Below are 21,805 nucleotides of genomic sequence, written 5' to 3'. Positions count from 1 at the left end.
GGGCTGGCTATTTTCATGGTATATCAGATATATTCCATTCCAGGGCAGCGCAGTGGTGTAGTGGTTAGCACTGTCGCCTCACAGCAAGAAGGTCCTGGGTTTGAGCCCAGTGGCCGACGGGGGGCTTTCTGTGCGGAGTTTGCATGTTCTCCCCGTTTCTGCGTGGGTTTCCTCTGGGTGCTCCGGTTTCCCCCACAGTCCAGAGACATGTAGTTAGGTCAACATGGGGTGGCCTTGAGCTGAAGCTACCTTGAGCAAGGTACCGTACCTAACACCTAACTGCTCCCTGGGCACTGTACGGTAGTATGGCTGCCCACTGCTTTGTGTGTGTGTGTGTGTGTGTGTGTGTGTGTGTGTGTGTGTGTGTGTGTGTGTGTGTGTGTGTGTGTTCACTGCTTCAGATGGGTTAAATACAGAGAATGAATTTCACTGTGCTTGAGTGTGCATGTGACAAATAAAGTCTTCATTCAGTTAGCATGATATTGAATTGGTCTTTGACTCATTCAGTATCATGCTAGTTGAATGGAATGTATCTATCACTCTATATATAGCACTCAACACCAGCTATGGTAAAAATGTTAAAAAGAAAAAGAAATAACATTGCTAATAAGAAGGGGGAAATAGGACAAAATATGCTAGCAATAATAATAATCATCATCATGGGCGGCACGGTGGTGTAGTGGTTAGCACGGGCGCAGATAGAGGGGGGGACGGGGGGGATTCGTCCCACCCAGATTTAAATTCACCTCGTTCGGTCCCCCCCACTTATAGGGAGGAAAAAACGTCCATGCTGTCTTTCTTTGCATAAGGCAAACCTCACGGAAAAATCAAAAGACTAATTACCATTCGGTTTATTGAGGTGCACAGCAGTGTATATAGCTGCAACTGCGCAGACTGCACAGGTTGCGAGCTCGAGCTTGGTTGCTATGGTTACCCACAACAAGTTTGACAGGCATATCGGGGACAGCTCCTCCTAGTTCAGGACCCCAACACGGCATGATGAAGGGTGCCAAAAGGCAGAAAACGATTGCATCGTTTTAAAAAAAAAAAAAGACTGTAAGTAAACTGTGCCTTACTTTATCATACCGCCTTGCAATTTTTTGATAGTCTGTTCAAAGTAATGTCGTAGTGAAAGTAAAATCGTACGGAGTAGAGAAGCCTTTCTGGTAGCCTCCTTCTTTCGGTGGTAGCCTGTAGATACAGTGCTCAGAAGGCAGTTTTAATGTTTAATCTGGCGTTCCCTGCCATAATTTCAGTGAGCATATTGTTTCATAAGGAAACTTTGCGAAGAGTTGTTCACTGACTGCCGCTCATGCAACACACAGGCATAGTTAGAAAGTCAGGATGCACTGGTTTACACTTTACACACACACACACACACACACACACACACACACGTATCCCAGCCTCTCACTATGGTTAACAGTTGGAACTTAGCGGTTTTAAAACTAGTTTTGCAGTTTTGCAATTTCTGTGCGTGATGATAATGTGTAAACTTTGGATTTCCATAGGCTATGTTAAAATGTTATCATTGTCCTGGCCTGCAGGTAGTTCCTGGTGATGGCAGTGAGGGAGGTGAAATAACATGTATACACACTACCGTTCAAAAGTTTGGGGTCACCCAGACAATTTTGTGTTTTCCATGAAAAGTCACACTTTTATTTACCACCATAAGTTGTAAAATGAATAGAAAATATAGTCAAGACATTTTTCTGGTCATTTTGAGCATTTAATTGACCCCACAAATGTGATGCTCCAGAAACTCAATCTGCTCAAAGGAAAGTCAGTTTTATAGCTTCTCTAAAGAGCTAAACTGTTTTCAGCTGTGCTAACATGATTGTACAAGGGTTTTCTAATCATCCATTAGCCTTCTGAGGCAATGAGCAAACACATTGTACCATTAGAACACTGGAGTGATAGTTGCTGGAAATGGGCCTCTATACACCTATGGAGATATTGCACCAAAAACCAGACATTTGCAGCTAGAATAGTCATTTACCACATTAGCAATGTATAGAGTGGATTTCTGATTAGTTTAAAGTGATCTTCATTGAAAAGAACAGTGCTTTTCTTTCAGAAATAAGGACATTTCAAAGTGACCCCAAACTTTTGAATGGTAGTGTGTGTGTGTGTGTATGTGTATATATATATATATATATATATATATATACACACACACATGTATACATACACACTATATATATATATATACACACAAAATGGAATCATTTGCTGACAGCTCAGTCCCCCCCAGTTCAAAAATCCTATCTCCGCCCCTGGTGGTTAGCACTGTCGCCTCACAGCCAGAAGGTCCTGGGTTTGAGCCTAGTGGTCGACGGGGGCCTTTCTGTGTGGAGTTTGCATGTTCTCCCCGTGGGTTTCCTCCGGGTGCTCTGGTTTCCCCCACAGTCCAAAGACATACAGGTTAGGTTAACTGGTGACTCTAAATTTTTTTTTTCTTTTTTGGATAGGACAGTGTAGAGAGACAGGAAATGAGCGGGAGAGAGAGACGGGGAGGGATCGGGAATCGAACCCAGGTCCCCGGACCCACGGCACGGCGCCCTAGCCATCCGAGCCACGACACCCCCTGGTGACTCTAAATTGACCGTAGGTGTGAATGTGAGTGTGAATGGTTGTCTGTGTCTATGTGTCAGCCCTGTGATGACCTGGCGACTTGTCCAGGGTGTACCCCGCCTTTCGCCCGTAGTCAGCTGGGATAGGCTCCAGCTTGCCTGCGACCCTGTAGAACAGGGTAAAGTGGCTAGAATCTGCCCCTCTGCCCTCTGTCCAAAAAAGTGCCCTTTTGAATTTTTTTTTTTTACAGTTTACTGAGGCCAATGTCGACATGATCTTTTAGAAAAGCCACGTCATTAAAAGCGTGTGTGAAAATAATGTCCCGATGTGTGCCCCCTCTGCACACACACCGGACCTCTGTCTCTCTTGCTCTGTCACGTGAACAAGCGTGCAGTGCATTCAATGTGAGGTTGCAGCAGCATAGCGTCCTGGAAGCCACGGCCTTGTCGTAGCGCAGACAACACATCGGGCAGTCAGTCAGCTCTTCCCCTGCCCCACCAGCCAGGTAACACATGAATCGAGTGAAAATGTATTGTTTGCCCTCTAAGCCCAAGCTGTAATTATTTTGTCGTGAAGTAGCCCGTCGCATACAGAAACAACTGCACATATTATATTTTTTGCTAGACCATTTTCAGATTTAGGAAAACAAAAATTTCTTTTTCTATTTTGTTCAACTAGAGATTCCTGGCAAAGTCAAAAAGCCTTGATGTAATAAATTAGCATTAAGTGGTTGTTTTACACCTTTAAAAACTAAAACGGGTCAGTGGCGACCCGAACACAAGAGGAGGGTTAAATCTCAGACTTTTATAATAAGGTGTTCCACATGTGCAAAAAAAGTGCCCTTTTTTCCCCCCAGAGCACTTGCCCCCCAAAATGTCTGTGCACGCCACTGGGCTAGATGAATGGATCATCATCGATAGATAGATAGATAGATAATTTATGCAAATTTGTTCATTTTATCTTTAAATTTGTCGTTTATTTCTTTTATATATACCTTTTTTGTATACTTAGTACTTTTTGCACTACTCTTTCACTGCCTTGTCTTTTTTTCTTTCTATATTTTGCTGCTCTTTTGCTGCTGTAACAATGTAAAATTCTCTTTGTGGGATAATAAAAGGCTATCTTATCTTATCTTATCTTATCTTATCTTATCTTATCTTATCTTAGATAGATAGATAGATAGATAGATAGATAGATAGATAGATAGATAGATAGATAGATAGATAGATAGATAGATAGATAGATAGATAGATAGAAAGCTTTGACAAAACTAAATAAATCACAATGCCTACGTCCAAACCACATAATCGTGTATTGAATGATATGCCAACAGAGCACTGCCTCTATTATTTATTACCTTACTCGATTTATTATTATAGTACAGTGACAGTCTTAGTCTTTCGAGGCAACCAATAGCGGTGCTCGCGAGCAGCGTTAACCCCGCCCCCTGTGCTCTCGGAGTGACGTCACTGGCGGGGTTGGAAGAAGTGCCGCGCAACAAGTGTGAGAGCTGTGAGAGAACACCACCGCCTCTCCACCTGACCATGACATTACCAGCGGCGCTTCATCAAACTCTACCGACTCGTTTTATTATTCCCTAAGGTAAGATCCTGAACTGTAAATCCTGATATTTAATCGCATTAGTTTAACCTTTAGCAGTCATATAATCACTGCGCAACAGACGGGCGTGTGAGTAACTGAGAGCGAATACAGCTGTGAGTAACTGAGGGCGAATACAGCTGTGAGTAACTGAGGGCGAATACAGCTGTGAGTAACGGACAGCGAATACAGCTGTGAGTAACTGACAGCGAATACAGCTGTGAGTAACTGGTGTTTTGAATAATATGGAGAGCAGAAACTTCTGGAATTTATGTGGTAATCCTTCATCTGATCTTGTTTTTGAAAACTTGTTTTCGTAACATGAGGATGTTGCAATACTCTGGAATTACAGACTGACCAAAGGTGTGTGTGTGTGTGTGTGTGTGTGTGTGTGTGTGTGTGTGTAAGTAAAGAAATGCTGTAGACCAAAAATGGCTTAAAAAAATAATTAAATGTTTCAACATTTAAATTGAATGACTTTATGACTTACTGCTTACTATAAACAGTAAGCAGTAAGTCATAATAAATGAAATAAAGTCAATATTTGGTGTCAGACGACCCTTTGCTTAAAAAAATATTTTATATATATATATATATATATATATATATATATATATATATATATATATATATATATATATGTATGTGTGTGTGTGTGTGTGTGTGTGTATGTATGTATGTGTGTAGATAGATAGATAGATAGATAGATAGATAGATAGATAGATAGATAGATAGATAGATAGATAGATAGAGTAGTCTCAGGTACAGTGAGTGCAGTTTAATAAGGAAATGAGCTGTAGGTTTTACTGAGCATCTTACAGAACCAGCCACAGTTCTTCTGGACACTTTGACTGTCACACTCGCTTCTTCATTTTGCACCAAAACCCAGCCTTCATTATGTTTTCTTTTTTAATCTGAAAAGTGCTCTCTTATGGAATCTGCTGCTCAGGTACAAACTTTTTTTTTGTAACATTTAATTTCGTATTGGAAAATGAACGTTTGGACTCTAAAATGTTTTTGTACTGACTCGATAATGTAGAAGTCATAAAATAGAAATCAAAAATTGAAAAAAAATTGGGTGCCTAAGACTTTTGCACAATTGTGTGTGTGTGTGTGTGTGTGTGTGTGTGTGTGCAAAGAAGAACATAGGTGTCTTCAAAAAATGTAATTAAATGTTTCTACATTTAAAAAGGCAACATTTGGTGTGATGACAATTTGCTTTAAAAAAATAAATAATAGAGCTGCAGCTACAATTATCGACATCTTAACGATCTTTTGGTCGTTGCAAAAGTAGAAAAGACTTTCAGTATGTAAATTGTGCATGAATAATTACTCAAACTTCCACTGGGAAAAAATGAACTGATTCACGATTATTTAGCGTATCAGATAACGTGACGGGGTGGCACGGTGGTGTAGTGGTTAGCACTGTCGCCTCACAGCAAGAAGGTCCGGGTTCAAGCCCCGTGGCCTGCGAGGGCCTTTCTGTGTGGAGTTTGCATGTTCTCCCCGTGTCCGCGTGGGTTTCCTCCGGGTGCTCCGGTTTCCCCCACAGTCCAAAGACATGCAGGTTAGGTTAACTGGTGACTCTAAATTGACCGTAGGTGTGAATGTGAGTGTGAATGGTTGTCTGTGTTTATGTGTCAGCCCTGTGATGACCTGGCGACTTGTCCAGGGTGTACCCCGCCTCTCGCCCGTAGTCAGCTGGGATAGGCTCCAGCTTGCCTGCAACCCTGTAGAACAGGATAAAGCGGCTAGAGATAATGAGATGAGATGAGATATGGATGTCGGTGTTTACATAAATGAGGAAGTAATTCTAATGTTTGTAAACAAATAAACTGATAATGTTTAACCTGCGTCAGAAAATCTTTTTGTTCCACTTTCTTCCCACTTTCTAAGTATTTTCGTAGATCACATTTTGTTAATCATTCATTGTTGTTTGTATTAATTTCTAGTTTTGTAGTTTACCAGTAAATATCAACAGGCACTTGACATTGTAACCGCATGAAAATCCAGGTCAAAGGTCGCATGTCATTCCTCGAACAAAATATAAAATGTCTACTGATATTGTAATATGTGGTAGATATTTACAACAAACTGCAAAAAATATTTTCTGAATGGAATCAAAAAATCTGAATATTTCAAGCATGTAATTTTTTTATATGCTAGGAATTTAATTATGCTCTAATTCTATTTATTGCAATCGGATTCCAAACACACTATAAACATTCCATTCTGTTATGAATTAGAAAAAATTATTATAAATCACAGCACTTTTATTTTTTTAAAGTACTTCATCTACTTCAACAATGTTACACAAAGATCGATCCATAACAGTTGTAAATGTCACTTAATTCCACAGGGTGTCGATGATGGTGGACACCGGTGAAAGTGATCACTATTATCGACACCTCACGTGACCTCTCAAACGCGCGTTTAGATACAAAATGGTGACTGAAGGAGTAAGAAACAAAGTAGGTTTCGACAAGGTGATCATGAAATATCAGTGAATTTAATAAGTGAAAACATGTCCATGATCTTTCCACCATGCTTACCTGCAATGATGACGTCCGGGTTTTCCTCAAATTGCTGATCGTGCTTAAAAAAAATCCATCTCTGGTAACGAGCTGTGTCATCAGACGACAAGATCAAAGGGCGAGGGGGTGGGGTCTTCCGGTTGATTAATTAACCAATAATAACTGTTGTAACTGAAACTCACCTTTGCAAAATTGTTTTTTATTGCTAAATCTGAAAATGTGTCGATAATTATGGACTGTCGATCATTGTAGCCGCCGCTCTAGTAGTCTCAGGTACAATGAGTGCAGTTTTATAAGGAGTTGAGCTGTAAATTTTACTATCTTACAGAACCAACTACAGTTCTTCTGGACACTTTGACCATCATACTTACTTCTTATTTTTGCAGCAAAACCCAGTCGCCTTCATTATGTTTTTTTTTTTTTTTTAGCTGAAACGTGCCTCTTATTTAACATGCTGCTCTCTTTACTAACATACAAACATTTTTCTGTAACATTTCATTTTGTGCTTGAAAACTAATGTTTGGAAATCTGAAACGTTTTAGTACTCACTCGATAATGTAGAAGTCCTAAAATAAAAATCTATAAAAGTTTGTACTAAAAATAAGGCATCTAAGACTATATACCGTACAATATAGATCATCACGTATACTGGCTGGGGTGGTAATGCTGTTTGGGGGGTCGCCAGTAGCGTCTCATATGGGAGCTGTAAGCAGGAATGAGAATCTGATATGTGTGTCCAGGGAACTGTAATGTACTTAAGTAAAAATAGAGAGTGAGAAAAGTGCTGGTGCAGGATGCAGAAAGTGTCCCTCAATAAGTTTTGTGTAGATGAGAACACTCTGGGATGTCCTTGGTGAAAAGCCCAAGCTTGTAACCGTTTACACACATGACACATTTGACTTGGAGCTTTGATTTATTTACTCACAAACTTTCCTTTACAGTGACCATGGTGTCAGGGTGATATTCATTCCTCAGCCTGCTAACTGTAAAGGTGACAGCTGTACTGCACACATTCTGTGTCATATTCTGCCTGTGACAGAAAAGACATCCTTAACTTAGCCATTGAGCGTCAGAGATGACACTGCTGCTATTTCACATTTTACCTCATAGGTCATGCAGAGCTTTGCTTGTTTATGCTGTGTTTATGGCAGGACTGAGCGCAGCTTTCTCCAAACACATCTGTAAAGTGTTGAATATTTTCCAACGCTGGCAGGGAATCAAGTGCATTCCTTTTTTTAAACCGAACTCCGTCTTCGTTTGGTTATAAAACTCCGTAAAAGAAATGTCGTAATCTCAGAAGTATCCAGCCAGTCCCTTACATTGTGTGTGTGTGTGTGTGTGTGTGTGTGTGTGTGTGTGTGTGTGTGTGTGTGTGTGTGTTTTTATGTCTTGGTGGGGACCAGATGCAATCACAAAATCAAATGTCAGCTATTTCTAACCTTTTGGGGGGGGAAAACACAACAAACAAAAAACTCCATAAGGAAAACTGTTTTATTTTACAGGAACTTGAAAAGAAAAAATCTAAAGGAGCCCTTTTTTTAAATGTATTTTTTGTTTGTTTGTTTGTTTTTCTCTCTCTTTTTACTTTATAAGCTCAAATTAGGATAGGTTTTCATTAAAAAAATTTTTTATATATATATTTACATATTCAGATTTTTTTTTCTTAACACAATTTCGTATTTTTATATAGCTTTATTGTGTGTGTGTCTCATCTCATTATCTCTAGCCGCTTTATCCTGTTCTACAGGGTCGCAGGCAAGCTGGAGCCTATCCCAGCTGACTACGGGCGAAAAGCGGAGTACACCCTGGACAAGTCACCAGGTCATCACAGGGCTGACACATAGACACAGACAACCATTCATACTCACATTCACACCTACGGTCAATTTAGAGTCACCAGTTAACCTAACCTGCATGTCTTTGGACTGTGGGGGAAACCGGAGCACCCAGAGAAAACCCACGTGGACACGGGGAGAACATGCAAACTCCACACAGAAAGGCCCTCGCCGGCCACGGGGCTCGAACCCAGACCTTCTTGCTGTGAGGCAACAGCGCTAACCACTACACCACCGTGCCGCCAATGTACTTATGTATAAGAGATTAATAAAATTATTTATTTGTTTGCTTATTTATTTATTAGATTTTTTTTTCTCTCTCTCTTTTTACTTTTTAAGCTCAAATTAGGATAGGTTTTGATTTAATTTTTTTATATTTACATATTTATGTATTCAGATTTATTTTTTTTCTTAACACAATTTCGTATTTTTATATAGCTTTATTGTATGTGTGTGTATATATATATATATATATATATATATATATATATATATATATATACTATATATCCAGCCAAATTTTAGATTATTAATGTTGGGCAGCTACAGATAATGGATGGATATACCTATGTATAAGGGATTAATAAAAAAAATTATTATTATTATTATTATTATTATTATAGCTATTGAGTTTAACGTTAGTATCATATTTAGGTATAGCATAACATTAATTAGCTACATTAAAAATTATTAATACAGTGGAAGGTCCTCACAAAATTAGTAAGACCAGTGTGTGTGTGTGTGTGTGTGTGTGTAAGTTTGAGAAAGATCATGGCTGTTACTGGGGCTGTTACATGTGTGTGTGTCTAACAACACTGGCTAAAACTATAAATGTACTACATTACGCAAGGCAGTCCCTGATGCACATAGGATCCAAATGGTCATGGGAAAGAGCAGCACAGCCTGTTCCTCAGACAATTTCCTGTCCTGCAGCCACCTGGCATCCTCATGCAGAACATTCTCAAGCCTGCACGAAGATGTGCAAATAGGCTTATGAATAGACTTATTGCAGTATTTTTCTGATATTACTGTGTTCAGTAACATTGTGTATAAAATCTATGTTAACTTTTTTTTTTCCTTGTCCATAGTCATTTGGATTTCATGGAAAACAGAGGTGAATATGTAATGGTGAGTGTTTATTCTTTCTTTTTCCAGTTTTATATTCAGATTTTTAGCATCTAAGGGAAACTGTTAAGTGTTTGTTGTCCTGAAATTCCTTCACACAGCCTCAGATACAAGGAAGAATCTGAGAACTGAGCAGTAAGACTAATTGAGTTAAGATGCGTGACACAAAAGGGCTTGGATCATTGCCAGTATGCTCAGAATGCTTGTAGTCAGACTGGGTTTCTACAGACAACCACTCTCTGTTGATGTGCTTCTTTTATTGTAACTGAAAAAGTGCGATACTGGCTTTTATGCGTGGAGTCCTCATCTTAGGAGCACTGATGATTCTTCTCAACAGTACTGTCTGGGATCTTTTTGTCGACATAACAGTTCATCAGCCTTTAAGGCGTGTTCTCACAGTTTAAATTCTCACAAAATTAGTGTTCAGCATTGATATATATCAACATACCTTTGTTTTAGGGTACAGAGCAATCCTCTTTTGTGAACCTTGAATGAGTCCATGTAATGATCTTTTAGATAACTTACTGCTTCAGTGATCTTTTGGTCTGTTAACTAGTGTAACACAATGATGTCACCATAACAACTGGCTAGTACTGTAAATGCAAGGAGCCTGTCCGTGAGGAGGATAGCCTTGCTCCAGTGAACTTAAACAAGCACAGATCTTCTGGTTTCTTTTGGAGAAATGGTTTCAAGACATGATCTTTATTTTTTTCTCTTCTGGAAGTTTTCAAAAGAGATGTGCCTGTTGGACACCACATCAGAGAGGCTGAGGAAAGAGCTGGAGGAAGAGCTGAAACTCAGCAGCCACAACATACAAAGTCATGGCTGGTACCATGGACGTATACCTTGGGAGGTGCGTCAGATCTTTACACTGGAATTATATTAGCCAAGGTTTTAGCTTTTATTTGACTTGAAATGAATTTGACCAGTTTTCCAGACATGGCTTTACCATCTCAAATAGTAAATGTTAGATAATAAGAGTGGAAAAATCCAAACGTTTAATATAAACATTTTGTGCCGCAGCACTGTTGAATTCTTAATTCTGATTATAATTGATTAAAATTCTCATTTCTGATCTGAAAGTCTGGAAACATTTTCTATAACAGTACTGCTCTGGGGTGCTCCGGTTTCCCCCACAGTCCAAAGACATGCAGGTTAGGTTAACTGGTGACTCTAAATTGACCGTAGGTGTGAATGTGAGTGTGAATGGTTGTCTGTGTCTATGTGTCAGCCCTGTGATGACCTGGCGACTTGTCCAGGGTGTACCCCGCCTTTCGCCCGTAGTCAGCTGGGATAGGCTCCAGCTTGCCTGCGACCCTGTAGGACAGGATAAAGCGGCTAGAGATAATGAGACGAGAATGAGTACCGCTCTGACAATAGTTACAGCTGTAATTCAACTCCTATATTTATTTTAACGCGCTCTTTCGGATATGTCATCGTTTCTATAGTAGCGAGGCATTTACAGAGACTTGTATGGTGGATATGATACATAATCTAAGACTAACAATAAACTGATGAAATAATGTATTGTTCATAATCATGGAAATGGTGAATTTTTCCTTGAGGAGATGTTTATTTAACATTTATCATATGTCTCATATCCGCTCTTTGTAACAGTCCGTATATATTCTGCCATGAATATTCTGCCGTCTTCAGGACAGAGGTTGCACGTTCTTTTTTTTCTTGGTAGCATGCTGCATTTTCTTAACTTCAAGAGAGAGAAAAAAAGAGAGAGACTATTGAAGGAAAGAGTGTTTATAGCTGATGTAATATGGTGATAACAGGAATCTAATACTTCACAACAAATGTAACTATAAATGGTTAAAAGTATGATGTGCTGTTTGTTAACAAAACAAAAAAATTGTAATACTTGGGAAATTGCTGGAATATATGAGGAATAAAACATTGCAGGAAAATAATGAACTTCAGGGTGGTAACAATAACTTCACTTTGTTGCATCACCCTGTCCTATTTTTGTTATTTTTCCTATAACATCATATCCTGTTATGATTTATTCCACACTTGTGTGCCTACTCTCTGCTTTTATATTATTATTATTATTATTATTGGGCGGCACGGTGGTGTAGTGGTTAGCGCTGTCGCCTCACAGTAAGAAGGTCCTGGGTTCGAGCCCCGTGGCCGGCGAGGGCCTTTCTGTGTGGAGTTTGCATGTTCTCCCCGTGTCCGCGTGGGTTTCCTCCGGGTGCTCCGGTTTCCCCCACAGTCCAAAGACATGCAGGTTAGGTTAACTGGTGACTCTAAATTGACCGTAGGTGTGAATGTGAGTGTGAATGGTTGTCTGTGTCTATGTGTCAGCCCTGTGATGACCTGGCGACTTGTCCAGGGTGTACCCCGCCTTTCGCCCGTAGTCAGCTGGGATAGGCTCCAGCTTGCCTGCGACCCTGTAGAAGGATAAAGCGGCTAGAGATAATGAGATGAGATTATTATTATTATTTATATAGCGCCTTTCACAAACCCAAGGTTGCTTTATAGGGAAACTGTATCCAACCTTTTAAGTATTCTCTGAGCAACGTTTGTGTCCTTCCAGTTGCAATAATCAGCCACCATATCATCCCTTGTCATGACTTCCTGATATTTCTGGTATAATTCTACCGGAATGCTTTGCAAATATTTGCTCATGTATCTGTTATAATTTTGTCAGACGTCATTCTTCAGATGAAGTCTGGATGATGAGATAGCAAAGCCTATTTTCAAAATTTTGTTCTGTTGCTTTTGCCCTGGGCGGTGTAGTGGTTAGCACTGTCACCTCACAACAAGAAGGTTCTGGGTTCGAGCCCAGCAGCCGACGGGGGCCTTTCTGTGTGGAATTTGCATGTTCTCCCCGTGTCTGTGTGGGTTTCCTCCGGGTGCTCTGGTTTTCCCCACAGTCTAAAGACATGCAGGTTAGGCTAATTGGTGGCTCTAAATTGACCGTGAGTGTGAATGGTTGTCTGTGTCTATGTGTCAGCCCTGTGACGATCTGGCAACTTGTCTAGGGTGTACCCCACCTCTCACCCATAGTCAGCTGGGATAGGCTCCAGCTTGCCCGCGACCCTGTAGAACAGGATAAGCGGCTACAGATAATGGATGGATAGATGGATGGATGGATGCTTTTACCCTGTTTTGGATTGTGGCCTTGGTGCAGGATACACACACAATAAATTGTAAATGTTTCTTTCTTTCCATTTAAAAATCATGAGGAAGCCAAACTTATGTATATTTTGGGACCTGTTGGAGATTGTTTCCATGTTTTTTGCACCACAGGTTTCAGAGTCTCTGGTGCTACAGGATGGGGATTTCCTGATTCGTGATTCTTTGACCACTTTGGGAGATTACGTCCTAACTTGCCGCTGGAATCAGAAACCTCTCCACTTCTTGATCGGCAAAGTTCTGCTCAGATCCAGTGATACATACACACGAATGCAGTATGTTCTGGAAGGAGAGCAGTTTGATTCCATTCCAGCATTGGTCCATTTCTATGTGGGCGGTCAGACACCGCTTACCCAACACAGCGGTGCACATGCGATTTCCCCGGTCAACAGAACTGTACCACTGCATTATCTGGAGACAATGTTTGGTCAGAGTAGTAAGGAGGGGACGCCATTAAACTCACCCGTGCACAGGAAGGGAAGTCTAGGACTGACAGAGGCTCTGGCATTTGAGTTAATAAACCCTCAAAGGTGAGCTGAACCTTTTCATAAAGTAATAAAATATGCACTGATCAGATGGTTCAAGTGATATTTTGGTGTTATTTCACTCTTTTCTCACAGGGAGGCAGTCAAGAGCTTCGTTGGAAGCTTGGAACAGCGTGTTGTAGTGACATCATCCCCAACCCCTCTGAACACACGTATGTGTTATCTGTGGTCCATGGTGTTAAAGTGTACAAAACATGCTCAAATATGTAACCCGTGTTTTAGACTGTAAAATCTGTCCCCTCTGTTTTTAGTTTACAGACGCAGAAGTCATCCATCACGCAATAGGAAGTTTGTTGTCGTCCCTTCGTCGCCAGTTTTGCAACCACCCAAAGACATGCACCTTTGTACTTCTCCAACTGAGAGTGCTGTCATCTATTTGGAGCCTACAGACGGCACGTGGTCTCCCAGTGCTAATTCTTGTCAAAGCACTACTGCAGACTCCAGTGATCTCCAGTCCAACACAGGCCTTTATCCACACAGCCTTGCTCATATAGAGTCACCATTCAGTGGACAAGAGGAACAGACAGTGCCAGGCTTCATGGACGAGGACAATGAGGATTATTTAATGCCATTTATAATTGAAACAGCCTCCAGTTTCAGACCTAGCATGTACCAGTCACCACTGCTCCCTGCAGAAAATAAACCACTAGAAGCAAGAGTGTTAAGGAGTGCAAAGGAGGTGCTTGTAGATGCTGATACAAAGACGATGGCCATGCACATCACCAAAATCGACTGCATGGTAGGACTGTTCATAGTGCCCATACTCTGTATGTATGTGTGTGTGTGTATATATATATATATATATATATATATATATATATATATATATATATATATATATAATATGGTCAAAAATATGTGGACACAACCTTACATACCTTTAGAATTAAGAAAACAAAAAAAATTATTTATAGCAACAAGACATTTGGTGTATTAGGTTCTAAAATGTTACCTCATCAACACAAGTAAAAAACAGAGAAATGGTATTTAACAATTATTCACTGAAGGCTCAGTGAATAATAACCAAGACGAAGCTGAGGTTATTATTAACCGATATTCACTGAGCCTGAGGTGGATAACAGTTTTAGTATAAATACACGGGTGATTTTTTTTTTTAAATCATAATCATAAAAAATAATTTATTTCAAACTTCAAAAGCAGCACTTAAATGTAATGAGAGACTTGTAAGCTTGTGACATGCGCACAGACTTGTCACTTATCTATGCCGAGTCACATAAAATACTTTGTTTTGAAATTGATAAAATAAATCACAACTCCACCTTCCCTTTGAATAGTTTTAGACCAAACTTCGTAGTGTCTTTAGTGCTTTTAGGAAGAGCATTTTCTTTCATAATTTGAAATTCTTCCTCACTTACAGTGACAAAGTGATTGGTTGCCATTTTGCCGAGTCGCTTGAGGTGATTATCGAGAAATAGTCCGAGTTTCTTGACCAATCGGCATGTGCAATTTTCTATAATCACCTGCATATTTATACTAAATATTAATACAATCTCCTCTGATAATATTGAAATGGCAAGGCCAGTTCGATTCTGTTTGTTATACACTGAAGACAGTTTTGTGAGCAAAAGATGAATATGAGACGATATCAGCTCTCATTACATGATATTTATGTACATCGAGATGTGTTAAACAACACAGAACATCCATCCATTATCCGTAACCGCTTATCCTGTGTAGGGTCACGGGCAAGCTGGAGCCTATCCCAGCTGACTATGGGCGAGAGGCGGGGTACACCCTGGACAAGTCGCCAGATCATCACAGGGCTGATACATAGAGACAAACAACCATTCACATTCACACCTATGGTCAATTTAGAGCCACCAATTAGCCTAACCTGCATGTCTTTGGACTGTGAGGGAAACCAGAGCACCCGGAGGAAACCCACACAGACACGGGGAGAACATGCAAATTCCACACAGAAAGGGCCTCGCTGGCCACTGGGCTTGAACCCAGAACCTTGTTGCTGTGAGGCGACAGTGCTAACCACTACAGCACCATGCCGCCCCAACACAGAACATGACAGCTTTAATGGAAGAACACCCATTTTTTTGGTGAGCAAAAGTATAGAAACAGATACTGTAGTTTTAACTAATACTTAACATTTGGTTGAATATTCTAAAAACTGTATCAAGCCGGAGACCCACTGACATCACGCAACTTCTGCATTATTATTTTGTGGTGCTTTTCCAGGCTTATACCACAGCTTCTTTCAGTTGTTTTGGGAGGTTTCTCCCTCCAGTCTCTTCTTCAGGAGGTGAAATGCATGCATAACTGAGTTAAGGTCTGGTGATTGACTTGGCCCATCTAAAACCTTCCACTTTTTCCCCAGATGAAGTCCTTTGTTGTGTTGGCAGTGTGTTTTGGGACATTGTCTTGCTCCACGATTAAGTTCTTCACAATTAGATTGGATGCATTTCTCTGTAAACTGGCAGACAGAAAGTTTGTGTAGGCTTCTGAATTCATTCTGCTTCTTGTATGTTTTGAAGCATGAGTTGATCTTTTCTTTCTCCATGCTTTGGCCTTTCAACACTTTGGCAGAAATTAATGTTGGTTCCAGAACTTTTGTGGCTCATCTCTTTGCAATGTCTTTGCAAATTCCAGTCTGGCCTTCAGATTCTTACTGCTGATGAGTGGTGTGCATCTTGTGGTATGGTCTTTATATTTCTGCTCTTAAAGTCTTTTTTACAGTGGATCATCATACTGTTAACCCAGCCATTTTGGAGATTGTTGATGATGTCACTGCCTGTTGTTTTGGGGTTTTTATTCACAATTCTTACAATGTTTGTCATCAACTGGTGGTATTTTCCTTGGCCGGCTTGTTCAACGTCTGGTTGTTTGTACACCAGTGATTTCTTCCTTTTTCAGGAAATTCCAAATTGTTTTATTGGCCATGCCCAATGCTTGTGCAGTGGCTCTGATTTGATTTTCCCTCTTTTCTCAGCTTCAAAAAGGCTTGCTTCTTTCTTCTAGACAGCTCTCTGGTCTTCATGTTGGTTTGTCCTTTTTAACAGCAAATGCAGTCTTCACAAAAGAAACTCAGGGCTCACAGTCAGAGGTATTAATTGTTTAAACAGTCAATCTAACAGGGGGCACCTGGGCAACAAGGAACTCCTGTAAGTCACAAGTTCCTGAATTTTGATCACTTGAAAAATGGATGGTCTTGTATATCCATACATACATGCATGCATCAGAGGTGGACAAAGTACCCAACTTCTTCATTGCTTAAATCAAAGTCCAGATCCCTTTGGTCAAATGTTACTCCGATACAAGTGAAAGTTGTCCAGTCAAATTTTTACTTAAGTTAAAGTACAGAAGTACTTTTAAAAATGCTTAAGTATTAAAAGTACATTTTCTGTCAATGCATCATTGTATTATTGCCACAACGCTTACAAAACCTAACACTATTACCAAAGACAGAAATGTGAATTTACAAAATGAATGCATGCTGTGCCATCATGGTGGTTTAACGTTAAGCTAGCTAGTCAGTGAAACTCCACCTGACATGCTAGCAAACTCTTTTCAAACTCGAAAACATTTTGGGTAGCTAATGCTACTAGAAAAGAAAGATGACTACATTGTTTATTTGGCAAGATTATGCTAAAACATATTTCTGAAAGCACTTCAGATAAGTTAACTTTATTCATGTTAGCGTAACTCCGTTTTTACATGCTAACTAACTGTCCAAGTTAACTAGCTATGTGTAAACGTTAGCTGTGGACAGCTTGGCAGGCAAATCCATAGAAAGTCATTCGACTAACTAGACTGCATAGCTATTGCAACGTTATCGCTAGCTCTAAAAGCACAGACAACTTCACTGCAAGCTTTCTCTTGGAATAAAACGTATATATACCTCAATATGCTTCCGCAGGTTGGATAGCGAGTTTTTGTAGGCCGTGATGTGGTTCGTTTTCGGCAAACAAAGCAAACATTTAAAACTAAATGAATGTTCATAAAACTGAAACATGGGTTCATGGGCCATGGGTGCATGTGTTCTCCAGAAGAACCGCCTCCTTCCATTCTGCCATCAACTCATCATGTTCAAATGATGTTGCTGAGAAATCACTGAACTTGATTTTATACAGACTATGGACGTGACGTGACCCTAGTAATTACTGATCGGCTGTCTCAGTGTCATCTGTGAAAAAAACAGTCACGTTTTAGAAAAGAAAAGAAAAAAAATCCACTTTCAAAGCTGCTTCATAGTAATGAGTAACGAGGACCTTGATAGAAATGTAGTGGAGTGAAAAGTACGATATTTGTCTTTCAAATGTAGTGAAGTTAAAGTCATAAGTTTCCAAAAAAATAATACTCAAGTAAAGTGCAGATACTTAAAAAGTGTACTTAAGTACAGTACTCAAGTAAATGTACTTCGTTACTGTCCACCTCAGGCATGCATTCGTACTTACAATACAGTATTCATCTCATCTCATTATCTCTAGCCGCTTTATCCTTCTTCAGGGTCGCAGGCAAGCTGGAGCCTATCCCAGCTGACTACGGGCGAAAGGCGGGGTACACCCTGGACAAGTCGCCAGGTCATCACAGGGCTGACACATAGACACAGACAACCATTCACACTCACATTCACACCTACGGTCAATTTAGAGTCACCAGTTAACCTAACCTGCATGTCTTTGGACTGTGGGGGAAACCGGAGCACCCGGAGGAAACCCACGCGGACACGGGGAGAACATGCAAACTCCACACAGAAAGGCCCTCGCCAGCCCCGGGGCTCGAACCCAGGACCTTCTTGCTGTGAGGCGACAGCGCTAACCACTACACCACCGTGCCGCCCCCAGTATATATTCCTTTTGATAAAAAAAAACCAAAGACACAAACTTTAGACTTCAATTTTATATTGACAGTCCAGGCAGTTTGGTGATCTGGGCTTCACTTTTCAGCATTATACACCTTTATTTCATCCACTTTAGAATTCAGCGTTTTAAAACACATTGATAAGCAATGCATCAGTCTTTTAGATTGCAGTACTGTAGGATTTATCGAAATGTTATATCAAAGTTCATGAAAAAAAATGTTTTATGAAGTGTGACGCTTTGTTTTTGTGTGACAAAAAAGATATCAGAGAGAACAGCCCTAGATTATCGTCATGGACAGACTGTTCACATCTGCTGTATTTGCATTTTTTTAATTCCCAGCCATGTTTTAAGGAATGAAATTTCATTTTATCTTTTGGCGACTGTCTTTACTGCTTCATATAGAAGCATTTACATGATCACTTTACTATAATGTGCCACTGTAATACAGACATGTTTATTTAAGCAGCCTGTGCATCAGCTGAATGGACAGGAATGAGATGGATATTTCAGAGATAATTCAAAGCTTTATGAATCTATGATTGATAAAAACAAATTAATAACTTTCAAGAGATAGGTAAAATTTACATTTACAATCTTCTCTTCTATGTAAAGTCTACATAAATCCTCTAATGTCACCTTTTGATATAAGCTTCTTATAAATCATCCAGCATTGCATTATAAAGGGTCATGCAGTTCTTACGGCTTATGGGTGCATTACAAAATACCACTGTAGGTATTCTAGGAAATGGATATCAACAATTAAATAGAATTATTGAAAAATATCACTTTGATTTGTAAAACATTTGGGTCCATGCTTGCACATAGTAGACTAGTTAAACGAATTTTATTATCCAGGTTGCTCACATATTGGATTTATCCGGTGAGAGTACAAGAGGGATGGCTGTGAGTTCGGGAATGGAGCTGCTCACACTTCCACACGGTCACCATCTCCGACAAGACCTACTGGAAAGGTGTAATAACGCACTCAGTACTAAAATGTGCCTTGCCCCTGACACAAACTAAGCACTTTAAAATGCATTTAGAAGAAAATAAACAGGACTGAATAAACACAGTTCCCTTTTTTCAGGTTCTATACCATGTCCATCATGCTGGCTATGGTGCTGTTGGGTTGCACGGGCAGTGTGGAGGAAAGAGGCTCGCTACTGCACAGAATTATCTCACTGGCGTCTGAGCTGAAAACTAGGCTGGGCAACATGTTTGGTTTTGCTGCAGTTATGAGAGTCTTGGAACTGCCACAGGTAGAGATAAAGTTGTCAACAGTAGAATAATGCATTACTGAATAGCCAATAAATATAACGCATCCGTTCTATCTCTAGATTGTTCGGTTGGATGAGACATGGATGGCTTTAAGGCAAAAATACACAGAAAGTGCAGTTCTGTATGAGAAAACCTTGAGGCCCTTTTTGAAGAGAATGAATGATGGAAAAGGTATTCTCAAACCCTGTAATGTACTGAAAATCATAAAATTAGCTTTGTCTCCTATTCTCTGCAGTCTTTCTCTGTTTAACCTTAATGTTCTGTTGACTACCTTCTTAAAAGAAGGCTTTGTGAAGTGTTGTGTTGTCAAAGGTGTTCTAAAGGGTTTCTGGTTTGCAATCCTTTCTGATATGAAAACACTCTGTTGTAGGGTTCTAGTTCAAATAACTGAAGGGCAACTAAACGACCCTTAAGGGTTTTAGATTTGGCTTTTTCATCTCATCTCATTATCTCTAGCCGCTTTATCCTGTTCTACAGGGTCGCAGGCAAGCTGGAGCCTATCCCAGCTGACTACGGGCGAAAGGCAGGGTACACCCTGGACAAGTCGCCAGGTCATCACAGGGCTGACACATAGACACAGACAACCATTCACACTCACATTCACACCTACGGTCAATTTAGAGTCACCAGTTAACCTAACCTGCATGTCTTTGGACTGTGGGGGAAACCGGAGCACCCGGAGGAAACCCACGCGGACAACATGCAAACTCTGCACAGAAAGGCCCTCGCCGGCCACGGGGCTCGAACCTGGACCTTCTTGCTGTGAGGCGACAGCGCTAACCACTACACCACCGTGCCGGCCCGATTTGGCTTTTTAAAGAGTGTAATTATAAGTGGTTGTCCCACTGTGTCATTGCATCTATTCTGATTTGTGATGCAAATGTAAAATTAATTTAAATACTAATTATGTCTCCTTCATGTCTTCTATTCCGTTATATGCAATACTTGCAGTGCAAACAATATTGATGGACACAGATCATTGTGTATTTTATGTATGATTATGGCATTATTTTTCACTTTTTACCACTCATTCGGACTTGCATTTTACCCTCCTGGCAAAAGAAGCAGCAAATCATCTCTATTATACATATATATAATACCAAAATGAATCAATACACAAAGTTTTATCATAGAAAAGCCATTTAGTAGTAATTTAGTAATTTAATATTGTTACACTTTTCGGAAGACTTAAAAAGTTGTCATTTATGCTCAAACGGAACAGTAACGTTAATACATTTAAGGATTATCAGATTGAACAGAAGGGTTAACTCACTTAATCTCCCTTCATATTTTCTTTTTAGAGCTCTGTGACCCGTCAGAGACAACTATCCCTCATGTGCTCCCTCTGTTGCTCCTGCTTGAGAAGAGTACTCTGATTCTTGAAGGGTCTGAGTCCTGGGAGAGTCTCGACTCTGGAATGGACTCTGTGCTGTGTCATTTAAACTCTGCTCGTACCATCGCATGCCACGGAGAGACCTACTGTTCGAATGCCAAGGCAAAACTACAGGGTAAGGAGAACTTCAGTCCATGTATATCATTAAAACATTCAATAATATTTTTAAGAAATTCCATATATGTTTGTTACTAGAAGTGTATGAAATGTTCAGTATGTGTATTTTTTGTTTGTTTGTTTGTTTGTTTGTTTGTTTGTTTGTTTGTTTGTTTGTTTGTTTGTTTGTTTGTTTGCCACATTGGTTCCAGATGTATGAATGTTCTAAATGTGGAACTAAGGTCCGTTTCTTACCTACAGGTTTCCATGAGCAACCAGATGTACTAGAAGTTTTCCTAACTGAGTTCCAGATGCGTCTGCTGTGGGGGAGCCGGGGAGCGGAGGCGAGCAGGGAGGAGCGCTATGAGAAATTTGACAAAGTGCTAACAGCCCTGTCCAACAGACTGGAACCTTCTCAGCAGGCAGAATGATATATATTGTACATGTCTCACTCTGAAATGTATATATTTCAGTTTTGGGGATTTTTTTGTTTGATGAATGCCATAGAGTAGCATGACCTAGTTCTGTACGGTGAAATAATAACATTTCAAATTCTTTTAAACTTTTATATGGGTTTGTAAATAATGTAGATAAAGAATACTATTCAGATTTGTATTTCAGAGTATAATTAACATTTATTTTGGTTTAATTTTATATTAGATAATCAATCATTTCTTTATAAATTGGTTTATAAATTATATTTATACTGTCATAACCTACAGTATACATACATATATATGCCTGTTTTATGATGTCACAACCCTTTTTCTCTCCAATTAAACCAGTTCAGTTGTGCATCGTTGTATTGTTTGTTTTAATTGAAGATTAAATGAAAATGTCT

General features: G+C 39.8%; 1 protein-coding gene across 1 annotated transcript; it reads left to right on the top strand.

Moving 5' to 3' along the window:
• Nucleotides 1–4,057: 4,057 nt before the first annotated feature.
• Nucleotides 4,058–21,600, top strand: sh2d3cb (SH2 domain containing 3Cb). The gene is made up of 11 exons (XM_060907050.1): nt 4,058–4,176; nt 9,631–9,670; nt 10,392–10,520; nt 12,932–13,347; nt 13,438–13,514; nt 13,614–14,101; nt 19,053–19,168; nt 19,285–19,456; nt 19,535–19,646; nt 20,777–20,983; nt 21,226–21,600. Exons 2-11 carry the CDS (start codon nt 9,644–9,646, stop codon nt 21,393–21,395), a joined length of 1,914 nt encoding a protein of 637 aa, XP_060763033.1. The 5' UTR covers nt 4,058–4,176; nt 9,631–9,643; the 3' UTR covers nt 21,396–21,600.
• The last annotated feature ends 205 nt before the right edge of the window (nt 21,601–21,805 follow it).

The sequence above is a fragment of the Neoarius graeffei genome, chromosome 24 (genome assembly GCF_027579695.1).
Source record: "Neoarius graeffei isolate fNeoGra1 chromosome 24, fNeoGra1.pri, whole genome shotgun sequence".
NCBI lineage: Eukaryota > Metazoa > Chordata > Actinopteri > Siluriformes > Ariidae > Neoarius > Neoarius graeffei.
The sequence above is the reverse complement of the archived record's forward strand: the minus strand, read 5'-3'. Positions and strand labels throughout refer to the sequence as shown.